The following is a 16,906-nucleotide window of genomic DNA, read 5'->3' as shown; positions in this document are numbered from 1 at the left end:
AAGAAAAATCCATGTATTCTAGCTTATTTGTAGCATTGTTTATGTATTCCATACCAAATCTTCTACTTTATCAAGAGCTATATAGAAATAAGGATCAACGGGGGAATTCTAATGTCTCGACTGTATCTTTTGCCTAAAATATGCCAAAGTCCATGTCTCAGTCGCCTAGAACCCGTCCGCTGACCACATCGCTGTGATAGGGCCAATAGAAAATTACGTGATAAGAAGTCACCTCTAGACTCTCTCCGGTTACCAAAGGGCAAAGACGGCAATGCCCCTCTTTCCCCTCCGTCGCGTTTCATTCAAACTCGCTCCTTTTTCTTCTCGATTTTCTCCAGCTGTTCGTTCGCCTCTCTCCTCTCGCCGCTTCTTCTACGGCTATATCAGTGATTCCAAAATGGCTCCCCAGCTAGAGCCCTTTTTCAAGCAGTAAGTATGCTAATCTTTGAAAGAGAGACGTCAACTAACAGTCACAAGGGTCGACGCCTCGTCCAACGATTTCATCGATCGTAGGTAATACTGGTTTCTCGCAAGGTCCTCGCTGATTTTTGGTCAAGGTCTACGGAAGGCGGTTGCGATCCCATCGATCTCGGCGCAAGATGAGAACCGACCGGATGTGTTCCGCGTGAGTTTCCCAGCAGACATCCAAATCCAGGGTCTAATCTTTTCTAGATGGGTCAATTCCTTGCCGATGAGCTCACAGCTCTTGGAGCCGAGGTTGAGCAACGACCATTGGGCAAGCAGCCTGGCAAAGAGCACCTCGAGCTGCCACCCGTGGTGGTTGCGAGATACGGTAACGATAAGAACAAGCGAACTATTCTGGTCTACGGACACTACGATGTGCAACCGGCTCTGAAGGAAGACGGCTGGGCTACCGAGCCCTTTGAGTTGACTATTGACGAGAAGGATCGGATGTACGGCCGTGGCTCTACCGATGACAAGGGTCCCGTTTTGGGTTGGCTTAACGTCATCGATGCCCACCGCAAGGCTGGCATCGAATTCCCCGTCAACTTGCTGTGCTGCTTCGAGGGAATGGAGGAGTATGGATCCGAGGGCCTGGATGACTTCATCAAGGACGAGAGTAAGAAGTACTTCAAGGACACGGATGCCGTTTGTATCTCTGACAACTACTGGCTCGGCACCGAGAAGCCCTGTCTCACCTATGGTCTGCGTGGCTGCAACTACTACTCCATCAGCATTTCGGGCCCCGCTCAAGATCTGCACAGCGGTGTCTTTGGCGGTTCTGCCCACGAGCCCATGACTGATCTGGTCAACGTTCTGTCCAAGCTGGTTGATGCCCAGGGTAACATCTTGATTCCGGGTATCATGGATCTGGTGGCTCCCTTGACTGAGGAGGAGAAGACTCTCTATGGAAAGATCAGCTACACTATGGACAACCTCCACGAGTCGTTGGGTGCTGAGACAGGTATCCACCCCACCAAGGAGCGTACCCTGATGGCCAGATGGCGTTATCCCTCTCTGTCCATCCACGGTATCGAGGGTGCTTACTCGGCCCCCGGTGCTAAGACCGTCATTCCTGCCAAGGTGATTGGTAAATTCTCTATTCGTACCGTGCCCAATATGGAGAGCGAAGATGTGACCAAGCTGGTCATCGACTATGTGAAGGCCGAGTTCGCCAAGCTGAACACCAAGAACACTTTGGATGTTTGGCTGCAGCACGACGGCAAGTGGTGGGTCGCCAGCCCCAAGCACTGGAACTTCTCGGCTGCCAGCAAGGCTGTTCAGCAGGTCTTCGGAGTCGAGCCTGATATGACTCGCGAGGGTGGAAGGTGAGATTCTTCTTTTCCCATAAATGAAATAGTCCCGCAGCTAACCATTGATAGTATCCCTGTCACATTGACCTTCGAGCAAGCTACCGGCAAGAACGTTTTGCTTCTCCCCATGGGAAGCTCGACCGATGCTGCCCACTCTGTCAACGAGAAGCTTGACAAGAGAAACTACATTGAGGGAACCAAGCTGCTGGGAGCTTACCTGCACTACGTTGCGGAAGAGCCTACTTCTTCATAGATATATAATCATGAATTCAATTTTCTTCTGCTGTTTAGCATTATTCTACTAAAGTACAAGCCGTTTCATCAGTAACCGTTGAAATAGTACGTCTATTACACACCACACAGGACCTTGGCGGGATAATATACTATCTCCGTATTCGAAACGGGATGATTACTTATTGCGCTACTTAGGTAGGGGTAACATAGAGAACGCCGTGATGCATGAAAACTCCGAAGGATGACTAGGCAAAGACCCAAGAAGGCCCAAGAAGATGAAAATGCATCAATCGCTATAGCGGCGCTCGCGAATTCCAACACAGACACCAAGTAGACAAGCACGAACAAGACGCCGTCAAGTGCAATTAGAGATTAGTTGCTATATATCCGTTAATATTCCGTTCGGAAAGCAACAAGGAGAGACAACTTACTAGATCTCCAGAGGAGAAATCTGATCCAAAGCATAGAGCCAGTTTCCACCTTGCTCCTCTTTCTCGAGCCTGTAAATAGAATTGGTCAGTGGATATCCTGAGATCCAATGGAAGCGTTGTTGAGACATACCAGTCATAAGGCCACATGATGAGATGGCCTTGAGTATGGTTAAGGAGGTCCTCTGCACGGCCCTTGTCCAAATACTCATCTGTGCCATGGGGGTCACGCTTTGAGCCAATTGTTGTAGCTCTGCGTCTTCGTCTCCGAGAATGGCTCGAGTTCAGATTCAGGTTCACGGCTTCAGAGTAATCGACATGAGGCGAGGTTGTTCGTGCCTTCTCGATATCATCACCGACGACGAAACTATTGTCGTCGCTGGTCCCGTTCCCGTTCGGAACACTGGCCAACAGGTTCGGATCCGAAACCGTCTTGAGTGCGGCCTTCTCATCGATAGATGATAACGTCTCCTGCTTCGCTAACTGCTCAGACTGTGGACGACCAGCGTCATTCCCAGTTACGACCTTCTCGTTAATTGTCTGGGGGCTCTTCGGGTCTGCCTGCGATCCTTCGGCCTTTGGAGTGATGAAAGACATCTGAGAAGCGATCGACATCGGAGAGCTAACCGTAGGACCGGCTGGAGAAGAGCCATTTTGTTTTTGTTGAGGTTGTTGAGGTTGGGCTGGCTTGTTGCCCTGTTGGCTCTGCATCTCTGCAAAGCGCTCGCCATAGGTGGCATACTCCTTGTATTCCTTCCAGTTCTTCACCTCGCTATCGGGCATGCAGCGGAAAACAGATCGGTAAATTTTAGTGTTCTTCTCGGCCACAGCTTGCCATGTGTCCAGGTAGAAGCCATCGATGATCGGGTCCCTCATGCAGTCGTTGTCGATGAAGATACGCTTGGGATCCGGAACAGACGGATGGTGGTGTTTGGAGTGTTCATTTTCTTCTTTAGCCGTGTTCGAACCGGTACCGCTAGTCTCGGACTCGCGGCTCGACGCTCCATTAAGTCCATAGCCTTGTGACGGTGTAGTCGCATTGGTCTCGGGGATTGGATTGGTCTCACTCGATGACCCAGGTCTGCGGTCCTTCGGGGTGGAGGGTGTTGAAGGTGGCTTTTGCTGCGATGATCTCGGTCGCTCAACAGTGCCCTTCCCCTCAGGAGCGATGGCTGAAAGCAGGGCTTCTCTTCCATTGGGCTCCATCTCCGAATCACGACCGACTGTTAATCCAGCCTGAGCAGCAGCTGACAGATGATCGGCGCCATCCCCTTCCACGTCTTTTCTGTGATCAGGATTTTCAGTGACGCGAGGGTCGGCAGTGAGCTTGCGGTTCGATTTGAGGTTAGGGTTACAACCCTGCTCCCAATCTACATCGTGGTTGAAGCTATACATTTCCTCGGAGCGAGAAAGAAACTCATCCTGGACACGATGCCGACGTTCGACCATATCCCTCTCATCTTGTCGTTCGACGGCCGAGGACGCCGAATTTCTTCGTTCTTGGTTGTCAACTGGGTGCTCACTCCCCTCAGCGACCTGGATCTTCCGTAGCTCTTCTTCAGTAGCAAAGTCATGTTCCATGAGTTCGTCGACGTCAATTCCGAGATGTTCTCTCATCAGACGCATACGCAAAGTATGTGGGAATCTACCAACAAGGTATGGCTTGCCATTCATGCTCGACATCATCATATCGGTATCCCGCACTACAGAGGCAACCTCTGAATCACGCGAACCTAACATGGATCGTTCGTTGATGTTTGCCGATCCAATGATAGCAGCACGGTCGTCAACAACCATGCATTTAGCGTGAATATAGAGTTGCTCGGTCACCAGTGCCTTTTGCGGTCCAATCTTGCCCCAAGTTCGCAGACTGTAGAATTGGATATAATCCTCTGGCTCAATTCCAAGAGCACGAAGACGGCCGAAGATGGATGTCTCTCCACGGCAGATACTGCGGTATTGACACTGCATGATAAGGCGAACACTGGTTCCACCTTCACTGTCCACGGTGTTCTGGAATCCTGGCATCAGTGGGATGACAATGACGGCACGCCAGGCTTCCTCATTTTTGGCAGCTCGGACAATACGTTCAACTAGGGCATCTCCAATAAGGTTCTCGATTTTTCGGCCCTCAATCTCACAGGTGCTGATGAAGAACTGATTCTCGATGTAGACGAAATGCTCGGATTCTTCAATCAACTTGACATAGGCGTTCATGATGCTGTGCTCAACGACATCGGGAGTTCCTGTCGACCACATACTGCTAGAACGGAGAATTTGTACTTCGCAAGTTCCATCAAGACCCAAGGCTTCCAAATCTGCTGGATTGAAATCGGGTGGCGGCAAGAGGAAGGGCGTCGGCCGCGTGGGCTTTCGCTGGCGAAGAATGTAATTCCAGCGTTGCACGAAATGACGAGTAAGATCTCGAGCAGGCTGGCCCACGACATGCATAGAAATGTCATGCCACGGCATCCGGGGTACAACATTGCGATCATACATCTCCTCATACGGCTTATCCAGGTCATAGAAATCTTGAATTCTAGGATTGGAGTAGTCCTTGCCCGGCCAGAGTTGACATTGATCTGCATCTTTGGGACCATCAGTGGTTTCAAAGCCGGTAGGCTTGTCATCGGTCAACAGATGTTGAGGAGTATCCCATCGCCCAAAGCACAGATCAATACCTCCAACAAATGCGATGGTGTGGTCAATAAGACAAAGCTTCTCGTGATGAGCCCAGAAGAAAGTGTTTTGTCGGAACTGATTTGGTGATCGCTGAACGAAGATGTTGGGGTGGAGATCAAGGAGAGAGAACTTGGAATACTCCGAGTCAATGGGGATAGCGGAGTTGATATTACGATACATGATCACGAAGACTTTGACGCCCTCCCGAGCTTTCTGTTGCAGGAGACGGTCCAATCGCCATTTCTGGCTGATGGCAGCAGGCCGACGCATATAAAGCTCTGGACTCAGCCACCAGTCATGGATATAAATGACATCCTTTGCCTGGTTGATCGCTCGTGAGACAACCCACATGTGATCTCTTGCATCAACCAGCCACTGTGCAAAGCAGTTTTGTCGCACAGGTGCGAAACTGTCAAAGCGGTTGGGCTGCATCCACGGAGTATTGGCACTCATGAAGCGGATCGAGTCTTCAAACTGTTGGAGTTGACGCTCATTCCGGGCCAGCAGTTTGAGCTTGCGTTCGGAGTTCTCAAGCCGGAGAGTGTGGTGCTGAGGGTGTCTCGCAGACTGCTTTGCAGACTTGGCAATATCCCTTGGATTTTGCTTGCGAAGACTAAGCTTCGGTGTCTGAACCTTGAACCAGGCATCCACCAAGAAGACATCATAAATATTCATCTCCTCGGGGGAGTCCACGCAGACTACATAGCTGTGCCTGACCAAAAACCATTTGGGCGAATGGCGCTTCTTGACTAGAGCCGGGGTGAGCGCCTTTCGGAAATCGAGACCCTTGGAGGACTGGATTATTAAGAATCCTTCTTTGCCGTGGTAACTGCCTTCTGCGGCCAGCCGGACACCGAGAGCGGACAGTTCCAAAAATTTGCACAGGCGATTACTATCAGCCCTAAAGATTAGGAACCTAATCATCTTTTGCAGATAGAGCTCAAGCTTCTTTCGCTGCTTCTCGGGGTATGTTTCTTTCCTGACTCCCGAGACACCTTCGTTAGTGGACGAAGGTCCCGCGGCTGTGTCTCCTTCTTGATTGGTGAGGCTGGACTTTCTGCGAGGAAGCGGACCAGAGACTCGACGCTGGTGTGCTTGTTGATTCTGCTTTTTCTTCATCGGAGGCCTCTCCGTTCCACTCATTCCCTCGGCGCCAGTCTCATAACCACCCTCTTCATCTTCATCCTCAAATTCACTTTCAAGGCCTCGCACACCTCGCATGTAGGGGAAGGCACTTCTAGGGAATCGGGGGAGACTCGGGCTGTTCTCACTCGTGCGTAGTTGAATGTACTTCTGAGTTCCCAGATGAAGCTTATACTTGAGATGCAGATTGGCAAAGTCTCTTAGCGTGCGGAAGATGATCCATTTCATGCGAGTCATGCCACTTCCATACTCCATTTCGATTCGGAAGACCAGATGACGATCACCGGAGTGGGAATCAATCCGGCTGTCCGTAACACGAACCTTCAATTGCTCCAAAAGAATCGGGATCTTTCTACTGCCGTGCTCATCTCGTTGGAATGCGCTGGCCAGTATAAGCGCAGCAGGCACGGCCGAAGCGAGTTCAGCAAGTAACTCTGCGGATTTTTTATTGTCCACTGTATTCTCTGGCTTTCGTCGCTGCCCAATAAGTTTCAGACCTGCTTTGATTTGTTTCCATCGTTGAGCACTGGCACTGGTGCCTCGCTCGGCTCGATGGCGTCTCCAGCTCGCCGTTAGGCTTTCATCGTTTCCAGATGGTCCAGCAAGCCCGGTAAATCGCCTCAAGTTGCTCGGGCGTTGTTCATCCGGATTGGTATCTGGGTGGTCATTATAGCTGCCAACCCGAGTATTTGCCCATGGGCGACTCCTCATCCGTCGGCTGAGCCTTTGACGACCTTCATCTTCCGAAACACCTTCGCGTTGTTGAGGCGTGAAGTCTGTAGTGCTTGCTCTTCGAGGGAACAGATTAGTACGATAATTCTCGAAAGGAGCGAAGGAGGATGAGAAGTGGAATGATGGTCTGCGCGCTGTTTTAGGTGTTGTAGGGGCGGTGTTGGGGCCAGCCTCTTCCTCCCGTTGCTTTCGCCGGCGTTGCAGTTTTCTCTTTTCACGAGGATCGGGTTGCTCGCCACCACTCTCTTCCGCGTCGGCATCGATCTCGCTACCCTCTTCTTCCAGGGCCTCTGGGAAGCGGAATTCTCCCCTTTCCGACCCCGGGGTAGCTATATCGCTTGGACCTGGGCGGAAGTCCGTACTCGCGCCGCTGGCAGATCGTGAGTGTGGTGCAAGGTTGGGTGCATTAGCGAGTGACTTGAGTTTGCCGAACAACGACTGTTTTCCTTTGGGACCCTGCTCATCATCGTCGCCGTGTTGGGAGGCTGGTCGAGAGACGGGTCGCGATGGCGGCCGGGAATGGGACGCGTCAGGAGCCTCGGTGTCTGTATCTCTGAAATGTACACTTGGGGGACGGGATGGAGGAGACATTCTGGGTTTAGACGACTGGCGTTGATAGCGCCATTGTTGGTCCTCAGCTGACTGGTTTGGCGGTTGAGTGCCCAGGGATGGCCTTCCTCTTGGTGAGCCCTGGTTCAAGGATGATGGATGTGTATTTTCCTTGTCGCCTATTGTTGCATCTGTTTCATGGCCGTCCGTCGTGGGTTGGACCTGCTTGATCGATGCTGGTTTCTTGGATTCGGTGGGAGAAGGCAGCGGGCTTGCCAGTTTTGATTTGTTTGAAGCCAAAGGGGGCTCTTGCTTCTTTGTGTCGATCCTCAGTGAGCCAGTTTCCACGTCCTTGTGAACTGACGAGGCCGACATGATTGGAGCTAATGCAAGGCGATTATCAGTTGCAGTTCACAGGGATTCTACCACGTTCACGTACATACACTGTCGAAACTGACTAGGTAGTCATCATATTAAAAGAACAAGAAATAAACAAGAAATTCCAGGATAAAGAACGTGTGTTGACATTTAAAGGAGCATCGATAATTGGTTTACAGTGGAGTGCCCAGCTGTCTCTCCGACTGGAGAAGAGTGGGCGGTCTGGAAAAGGGGCATTGGACGTCGAGGCGTGTTATGATCAACGGACATGGGCTCTACAACAGTATATATGGAGTATTTGGTATATAATAGGACATATGAAGCGTATAAAATGGGAATATTGAATTAGACTGACTGAATTCAAAGGGGTTTGTCCTTTAATAGCAAACAAAAGTGGCCGTATATGTGGCTTTAGTTGGGGACCTTGGAGTAACACTGTGGAATCAAATATACAAAAAGGAGAGGATCAACTTGCAATAAAGGAGACGAGGTATAGGCAATAGACAACATAACTAGAAAACATCTAAAACATAACAAATCCTCGTAGTCTCGGAAACATGCGCTCTAAACCAACGGCCTCGGCTTTTCGTAGTATACCCGAGTTATCTCCCCGCTATTCAGCCCACCTCTCTTCAACATCTTTCATATCTCTGTTCAACAATGACTGATCCATTGAAATCCGTGAGTGATGTAGGCAGCGTGGCAGCCGCCATCTCTGAAAGGGTCTATACAATTGCTGGTATCTCAGTAACGGTCTTCGGACTGGAAGAGCTCCGCAAAGAGGCCTCGGAGGTCGCATGTCTCTGGCTTCTTCACCCCAGATTAGCCACCCAAGAGCGCATGACTAGCATTGCCAATTCCGCCATTACCGACTGGAACACGAGAAACCAGGACACCCCTACGGCCAAGGGCCTGATTGCCGTCTCGTTCGACCAGAGAAACCATGGTACCCGGCTGGTCGACCCTCTCGGAAATGAATCTTGGAAAAAGGGGAACCCCAGACATGCCCAGGATATGTTCTCCATCTTCCGTGAGTGAATGCATGTGTAAAATAAGAATATGGTATTCTAATTATAACTAGAGGGCACTGCAAGAGATACATCAGTGCTCATGGACTACCTTCCCTCCTACATATTCCCCAGCGGCGAGCACAAGATCACCCAGAATCTAGTTCTAGGAGTCTCGCTGGGAGGACACGCAGCATGGAGCTGTCTACTGCACGAGCCTCGAGTCACCGCCGGAGTTGTCATCATCGGCTGCCCGGACTATATCAATCTGATGGCAGACCGCGCACGGCTGTCGAAGCTGCCATCATGGACTAAGAGTGATCCACCTGGCGCCGACGTCCTTGGCTCGGAAGCCTTGCCGACTTCTTTCCTAGAGACCGTCAGCCGATATGATCCTGCCAGTATGATGCTGAAGCATGTGGATTGCGGGCCATTGACTGGTCCTTTGCGCGAAGGTCCGTTGCCTCAGCCTTCAGAGAGCGAGCAGAAGGTGCTGCGGCCGATTTTGACTCATGCCTTGGCTGGCAAGCGTATTTTGAATCTGTCTGGCGCCAAGGACAAGCTTGTTCCCTATCACCGTGGAGAACTGTTCCTCAACTGGCTCAAGCAGAGTATCTCATCCGATGGGTGGTTCGGTGATGGCGGGGTGCACTTTGAAGATATCATTGACGAATCGGCAGCCCATGAGGTCACTGCTAAGATGGCTGACGAGGCTGTTCGGTTTATCAGTGAGACGTTGGCCGTGGGTCCCGATCAGGGGGGTCGACGAGGTTCGGTGCGAGAGTCGAAGATCTGAGAGCACTAGGCCATGGTGAATACCTCGATGTATACAACATAGAATGAGATCAGATGTGAATAGACATGACCTGTCACTGGCGTAGGTTCTGCAATTGTAATCGGACAGATTGGTAGACAAATCTACGACGATGGAGCTTTAACAGCGAACCTGTTCGGGATTCGAAGCCTTTCATGCCCCAAGACAGCCTCGGTCATCCTACATGAGCGTGGCGCAATAATTCAGAACCAACACTCTGCCCGGGAGTCATCATAAACATTTGAAAAAAATCCTCCTTATGGTATTTGTTTAACACACTGATGAAATCGTAAGGGCATTCGGAGGCCATATGCTATGCTGATTGCATACAAAAAAACCCTTTTTATTTTCGACCGCTTGAACCGACTTAGTTTCGGTTCGGGCAGATCTCATTTTGAGTTCCGATCGTCCTCCATGCTGGCGAACGAACACAGCTAGGGCTTCAAATTGCCCCTATTCACCCGCCTTCTCCAGAAATATCTCGACGAATCAACGCTTATGCGACGAGCTCAACAACACCACCGGCGGCCTTGATCTTCTCCTCGGCGTCACGGCTGACGTAGCGGGCACGGACGACGACGGGGATCTGGGGGAGACGGCCCTTTCCAAGAACCTTGGAGTAGCCGAGGGGCAGGAGGTCGATGACGGGGGCGACATCGGTCTTCTGGCCGCTCAGGTAGGCGTCACGCTGCTCGGCGGGAACGAGGGACCAGAGCTGTAGAAGAAAGTCGCGGTCAGCGATAATTGTCCATTTCAATCGAATTCCGCAAATCCTTCGAATAGTTGTCGATTGGCCTCCTTTCTCTTCTGCATATTGTCGCCATTTGCGCACCGGTGCTCCAACTCCAGACCAATCCACAACTTCTTCTCCTTCATCTCGAATAGACTCGCAAAATGTAGATGTAACGTACCTTATCGACGTTGATAGTGGGCTTCCAGAATTGCTGGTTGGTCTTGTGGAAGTAACGCATACCAACCTTACCGAAGTAACCAGGGTGGAACTTGTCGATGTTGGTACGGTGGTGGTGTTGACCACCGGCCATACCGCGACCACCGGGGGACTTGCGGTGCTTGCCGACACGACCGTAACCGGCAGACACATGGCCGCGGCTGCGAGAGAAAGACAGGTTAGTGATATGTTGATGTGATATTGCGACTGGGGTATGACGAATTTGGTTCTTCTGGTCGCGATCGACGAGAAAAGAATTCGATTCAGACGGCACAGGAAAGGGTGTCGACTCACTGCTTCCGGGTGTTAGAGAAACGGGTAGGCATCTTGTCGGCGGGGGTGTTTCGACAAGACCGTTGATGTTTGGCGTTGAAGGGATCGTTCCGTCTACAGGATGTTGAAATCCAGGCTTAGAGTGTGCGCTAACAAATTCGCTTGTCCCGTGATCGTGGAACCCTAGCCCTGGCTTTGTCAGAACTTATGTCACGGATTACATACACCGCCTTCTCATTCTGCCGGTCTTTTACAATGTAGGGTTACGGCACATCTCCAATACGAGCACGGATTTGATGCGAAGATTATGATGCTGTATCATTATTTGTAATGATTCGATTACAGTGCATATTCCACTATCGCCTTTTTTCGGTGAAGAATTTTGAAAGTCTTTGCACAGTCATTTGAGCCGCCCGCGTGGGAGGTGCTGGGACCAAGCTTCCTCTAATCCAACCAGGCAGTTTTTGCTGGATCCGCGGCGACTCATACCGGCGGTCAATCATGATAATAGCAGCGTAGTCGTTTACATGCCTGATGGCTCGACCAATGCACTGGTTCACTGCTCGCATGCACGAATTCTCGTAGAATTCCCTGCCCGCTGCCTTGCCCGTTGCTTTCCTTTCCGACTCGGACCCAGAAGCCTGTTTGTAGGTCTTTTCCTCGAGGTACTGGATTTTGGCCTGCCAGACAGCGCTGCGGATATTGGGAAATGGTAGGCCGATGATAAAGACGCCGCGCCCTAGCTTGTCGGAGAAATTAATGCCTTCTGACAACTTGCCGCCCACGATAGAGAGAAGTAAAGCCCCGGATCCCGACTCAACGGCCTCAGTGTACTCCCTCAGTAAATCATCTGTAGATGTCACTGCTTCGCGTGAGTCGTACATAACCTTCTTCTTCCGTTCCAGTAGATTGAGAGTGCTTTGGCCGTTCCCGTTGGGAATGGGCTTCTTCCAAACACTCAGAACATAACTGAGATAGTCATAACTGGGAAAAAACGCGACGACACCGTCCGGAATGACTTGACAGAGGGTTGCTATCGTACGCCCAAGATCGGTGATCTAGTTTATATGTCAATAAGAAACTTTTTCCAAGTACAGAAATTTGCACATACCATTCTTTCAGAATTCCGTGCCTCATAAGTAAAATCAAATTCGTTTCCCATCAGCCCTTGAGCCAATGACTGCGCGACTAAATTGGATTTTGGAATGACGTGGCCATAGCTGAATGTCCCCAGTCGTTCTGGGGGTAAATATGAAAACAAATGAGTCACATAATCTGACATCTGTTGAGAGCATTAGAAAACTACAATGTTAGAATATATGAGCTATACTCACCGGAGACATGGTACCACCAGCTAAAATGACGGCCCTAGCATCTTCGGTAATTTCCCGAAAGTGGTTTGTCGGGTCAAGAAGCATGTATTTCAACAAAACATCGTCTTGACTTTTCTGAAAGAAAAGCCGTCCCTCTTCCGAGGGGTTCATAAGAGGAAGAAGAAAGCTTTGAATATGAAATAAAACCGGCATTGTTGTTTTATCTTTGGATCGACCAGGTTTTGGCTGTTGCGAAAATTCGAGATAGCCGTCAACTTTCCGGGCGAGCTTGCTCTCTTGCAAATATCTAGAGAGTTTATAAGGGTTGATTTGGTCAACTCCCTTTCCAGCCATGAGATCTGAGGCTTGAACCGAGCCTTCTAGTGGTCCTTTTTGCTGGGTGATCGACTTCATATGCTCCGCAATTGAGCTCACCAGGCGGATGACTTGCGCAACATAGTTCCGATTCTTCCCTTTTAGTCTGTTCTTGAACTTACGGGCGTATGTTGTCAGCTGCCCAATTGCAGTCTGCAGTTGACTTAGGGAGACAGCCACCGAATGAATGCCAGCTATTGCATCCATGAGGTTGTGGGCTTCATCGATGATAACAATATGACCTTTGACGGAGAGATTGAGGGCTTCGCGGGCTGATCTTTGCAGCAACAAGGGATATGGAAGTGTGACGATCTAATTTTGAGTTAGAGACGACGTTCTATCTGTTCCCGGGTGAAACTAACCTCGCTGTGTTTGATAACTGGACGAGATGCATAGTAGGGACATATTCCGAGCTTTTTCCCAACCTGGGCAATGTCTTCGATGTCCTTCACAGTCGCCAAAGCATGGTCCCTGAACTCAAGAGCCAGAGCCTCGTCATCCTTGGAGGGAATAAAGGGGCACTTCTTGTCGGCTGCTACGCCGGCTTGCTGTAAATCCAAGCACTTCTCGTTAATTGCGGTGTTGTTCTCCAAGGCCCGGACTTTGGGATTGATGCACAGATTCTTTCTGGACCCTAGCGACAGGTGTTTCACGCGCTCTTCCAGTTTGGAAAGGTCATCTTTGCTCTCTGGATCGAGGTCGCTAGGTAAACTAGATGGAAAGGTGACTCGTCGCAATTCACCGGCAAACTGGCTCAGCTGAGAATGTGTTCTTGAGCAAAAAAAGATCTTAATCTCATCATCTCCGTCATCCTCTTTCTCTTTCTTTTGTGTTGAGAATTTCCCTTGAAAGCGTTCTAACAAGGCTAGAGTGCTTGCAGACAGGCCGTCGGAATTCCCAGAGTCATTTTGCCTTTTCTGATTGTCTGTGTCGCTATCATAGTCATCGAGAACAAATTGGTCGTCATCGTCCACAAGTTCCGGTGCTGAGTCGTCCAGTCGCTATTTTCTAGTTGGTATAGTGACCTTGCACCAATCGGTGAATATATGCATACCTGCTTTTTACGGGGTCGGTCTGCACTGTCCTGGGCCTGTTTCAAACGTCCTTCCTCTTGCCTAATCTTGGCCAGTCGGGCTTCGAGTTCTTGTCTCTTTTCGGTAATGGCACGCCTAGATTCCCGTTTGGCATGTTCTATCATCCACTCGGGCTCATCGTCATCGCCTGGAATGTCAGATAGATGCTATGCAGTCATATCTTTCACAATGGGACCCACATGTTGCATCAACACTTTCCTGGAAGGCCTTTCGCTTGTGATCCCGAAGCCAAGTCAAAGAGCCACAGATTAAGCTTAAAGATTTTCCAGTGCCTGCATAACATTATGTTAGATCAATCAACAATAAACACAGTGAGGTCTAGCTTACCAGTGGGGGATTCAAAGACAGCGACCTTGCTATCTTCCAGGCAGGCATACAAGGCCTGCATAAACTGTAGTTGGATATCGTATGGCTTATAGGGATGGTGGAAATCCATTGGAGATGACAGCCAGTAAGAACTTAGAAGGGACCTCGGGAGAATAGCCAAAGGAAAGGGAAAAGATAAAAATAAAACGGTGAAGGTAAAATTACCGGTACGGAGGAGGTTAGGTACATCTTGGAAATCTGAGAGACCAGCCTTGGAAGTATTGTACGCAGGTACCGGATTTCAGGCCTTGCCGCTTTTGTCTTACTGAGTACTCCGTAGTACTGGGTACAACTGGGCATGCCCCTTTCTGACCCACTAATTATCATCTGAACGCCCTGATTCGCCCATTGAGTTTAAGCCGAGCCAAGGTTTCCATATTCTAAGGTTCTAAGGTTCCATGGAATGTGACACGCTAGTCTCGTCACATGCAACGTCTGCTTTATCAAAGCTGGCAGAGGCACGTATGAGCTATGCTGATCGGATCGATTTCCCATTCGCTCATATCACCCATTACCCAAGGACCTAAAGCATTTACACCTTTGATATTACTAGCCAAAGACGTACCGATAAGAAATGACTCTAAACATATATATAGTTGAGTCTTCCATCTAGAAAGAATCGACTGCATCACTCTCTGGTTATAAATTTCAATGCAATGGGATCCATAATATCACTGTAATCACTAGACACTAGTTGACTCAGAATCATGAAAACAAAACACCCGCAATTCACTTAGGACTCGCGTTGCAAGAGCGCTGTGATCTTTGATATACTCAAAAAATGAAAAACAAGTTTGAACTCTGTCAATGTACTCCTCTGCTGCATTTGAGTCAAGACGCTTTGCCTCTGCTGCAAGGGTCAAGGCAGCGGAAAACAGGGCAGAGGTTGTTGCCCTATCATAAGGAGGAAGAAGTGGAATATTTAGTGAACAGGACCCAGAAAAGCAGAAGAAGAATTGAGACTCACCATGGACGATGGCGTGCCAAGACAACTTTGTGTTGCTTGACCATCGACACAATCGTGTTGGCCGAGTCTAAGCAGATTGCTTTTGACCTTGCAAGAAGGACATCCGAAGAGGAGGCCCATCGATGTTGTAGGACTCGGTTGACCTTCATTCGATAGAACAAAAATGAGAGAGATAATGTGGTTTGTTGCCACAGTACCCAGGGTGGATATTGTTCTCTCTCTTTGGCTAGTCCTCCGGAGATCTCGAGAAGATGAGATGGCAACTGTGAGATGATATTGGCTAGCGCTTCATCCGTTGTCAGAACAAGGTCTTCCAGAAGATTATCTCCATCCAGATTTTCGATAGCCCTCATTTGGATTTGAAAGTGATAGTTCGACTTTGCTAAAAAGATCATAGCATTGTGATAATCCACTGGACGTGGCATTTTGGTTGCCATATTCGGCTCATTGATCAATCTCGTCGTCAACTCTTCATCAGAGAGGACCAGAGGCAGCCTGACATTGAAGTCTGCTTGGTGGATGCAAGGCGGACGCGCTGGTATGGACAGCCATTCACAGATGACCAAGGTCCACCAAACTCGTCGACTGATCTCTTGCATAACAGGGTCGTCGGATATCATGGGAGGCTCCTGATCCATTCCTAGAATCTGGCCTATCCTTATTCCTGTCGCCTGAAGAACTGGTTGAAGATCAAAGTCCCCAACATTTTTGGCCAATCCGAGAAGTATGGCAATGGACTGTACTGTCTTGAAATTCGGATTTCGTAGAAACTCCGCCTCGTTGAGGAAAAATAGTGCCGCGCCGTACCAATTCTGAACAAGTTCAGACGTATTTTCTAGGATGCATTAGACTAGAGGAGTCTTAACTTGACTGGGAAAACGCGTGGGTAGCCAAACCTAGAGGTAGTCCGGCTCTTCTAGCTTCATCCTTATCCATAAACATCAGACTCATCTATGATCAATTAGGTTCCTCGACAATAAAAGAAAAACAGGAAATATTGCTCACTGCTATGAAGCCAAAATATATAGCTAGCCAGAGAGGATCGCCATCAAGGAATACCCCGGTTATCCAAGCAGACTCATGCTCTAGCTCGAATGTCTGCAGATGAACAGCAAAATGGATCCACGAGGTCCAGGTAAAGCCGTGATGCAATAAAATATCACTGCAGTCTTTGCTTGGCATCCAGATGTCTGTTCGATTCCACACCTGCTGATGATAATCGCTTTTTCCATGTTGCAGATTCGTCTGGTTTTCGAGCACTTCAGCGGAAATTTCCTGTCTAGGATATGTAGAAGACGTCGATTTCCGCTGTGTAAGTAGTTTTGATTTGAATAGCTCAGCTTTTAGTCGATTGTTTTCTTGTTGGAGTTCAAAATAAGATAGAACCGGCACACTCTGCTTTGCACTGTCTCTGTTTTAGCACTAGTTATATACTGGATTGCTTGACTCACCTGGTAACTCGGCCTTTGACGTTGACAACTTCTCTTGCACACGTAGTTTCTAGGCCTCTTGCAAGACAAGTTCCACATGGGACCTGCTTGTCGCACCTCACCCGACGTTTAGCACAACTAGAGCAAGCATTGGGTGCCCTTTGGCTCTTTCTTGCTGTCATTGAGGATATGTGGAAGACACAAATGCAGCCTTGGCGGTCTTTATCTATGACCCTTTGGGGGACTTGATCTGATTGGTCTAATCATCCCCACCTTGAATACCCCGAGATTATCCTTATCGAGACCTTCGCTGGAAGTCATTTAGCGAGATATTAGTTATTGTACGAGTAATAATATAGGTATGATGGGCTAAGTGTGCTTTGGATTTGTTCGTTTT

At 49.3% G+C, this 16,906-nt stretch overlaps 6 protein-coding genes across 6 annotated transcripts; 2 read left to right on the top strand and 4 right to left on the bottom strand.

The window, feature by feature from the left end:
- Positions 1-397: 397 nt before the first annotated feature.
- LCP9604111_6896 (M20 family dipeptidase) lies at positions 398-2,028 on the top strand (the record flags this gene model as incomplete). Its single annotated transcript, XM_039074867.1, has 5 exons — positions 398-429; positions 478-509; positions 558-625; positions 673-1,790; positions 1,845-2,028. The coding sequence occupies 5 exons, from the start codon at positions 398-400 to the stop codon at positions 2,026-2,028; spliced, it is 1,434 nt and encodes a 477-aa protein (XP_038927197.1).
- A 353-nt stretch (positions 2,029-2,381) lies between these two features.
- Positions 2,382-8,158, bottom strand: pld3 (phospholipase D; the record flags this gene model as incomplete). Its single annotated transcript, XM_039074866.1, has 5 exons — positions 2,382-2,388; positions 2,441-2,509; positions 2,571-7,926; positions 7,987-7,996; positions 8,099-8,158. The coding sequence occupies 5 exons, from the start codon at positions 8,156-8,158 to the stop codon at positions 2,382-2,384; spliced, it is 5,502 nt and encodes a 1,833-aa protein (XP_038927196.1).
- Positions 8,159-8,581: 423 nt separating this feature from the next.
- On the top strand, positions 8,582-9,724 carry LCP9604111_6894 (uncharacterized protein; the record flags this gene model as incomplete). The annotated part of the gene is made up of 2 exons (XM_039074865.1): positions 8,582-8,951; positions 9,003-9,724. The coding sequence occupies 2 exons, from the start codon at positions 8,582-8,584 to the stop codon at positions 9,722-9,724; spliced, it is 1,092 nt and encodes a 363-aa protein (XP_038927195.1).
- Positions 9,725-10,238: 514 nt separating this feature from the next.
- LCP9604111_6893 (60S ribosomal protein uL15) lies at positions 10,239-11,017 on the bottom strand (the record flags this gene model as incomplete). The annotated part of the gene is made up of 3 exons (XM_039074864.1): positions 10,239-10,457; positions 10,654-10,852; positions 10,986-11,017. The coding sequence occupies 3 exons, from the start codon at positions 11,015-11,017 to the stop codon at positions 10,239-10,241; spliced, it is 450 nt and encodes a 149-aa protein (XP_038927194.1).
- Positions 11,018-11,320: 303 nt separating this feature from the next.
- Positions 11,321-14,182, bottom strand: chl1 (DNA helicase; the record flags this gene model as incomplete). The annotated part of the gene is made up of 7 exons (XM_039074863.1): positions 11,321-12,022; positions 12,076-12,246; positions 12,299-12,964; positions 13,015-13,653; positions 13,707-13,873; positions 13,926-14,018; positions 14,074-14,182. The coding sequence occupies 7 exons, from the start codon at positions 14,180-14,182 to the stop codon at positions 11,321-11,323; spliced, it is 2,547 nt and encodes an 848-aa protein (XP_038927193.1).
- Positions 14,183-14,795: 613 nt separating this feature from the next.
- Positions 14,796-16,691, bottom strand: LCP9604111_6891 (Zn(II)2Cys6 transcription factor; the record flags this gene model as incomplete). Its single annotated transcript, XM_039074862.1, has 5 exons — positions 14,796-15,006; positions 15,080-15,914; positions 15,976-16,030; positions 16,085-16,484; positions 16,531-16,691. 5 exons carry the CDS (start codon positions 16,689-16,691, stop codon positions 14,796-14,798), a joined length of 1,662 nt encoding a protein of 553 aa, XP_038927192.1.
- Between the last annotated feature and the right edge of the window lie 215 nt (positions 16,692-16,906).

Source organism: Penicillium roqueforti (assembly GCF_015533775.1).
Source record: "Penicillium roqueforti strain LCP96 04111 chromosome Unknown scaffold_19, whole genome shotgun sequence".
In the NCBI taxonomy this organism is placed as follows: domain Eukaryota; kingdom Fungi; phylum Ascomycota; class Eurotiomycetes; order Eurotiales; family Aspergillaceae; genus Penicillium; species Penicillium roqueforti.
This window is presented reverse-complemented; position numbering and strand designations above follow the sequence as displayed.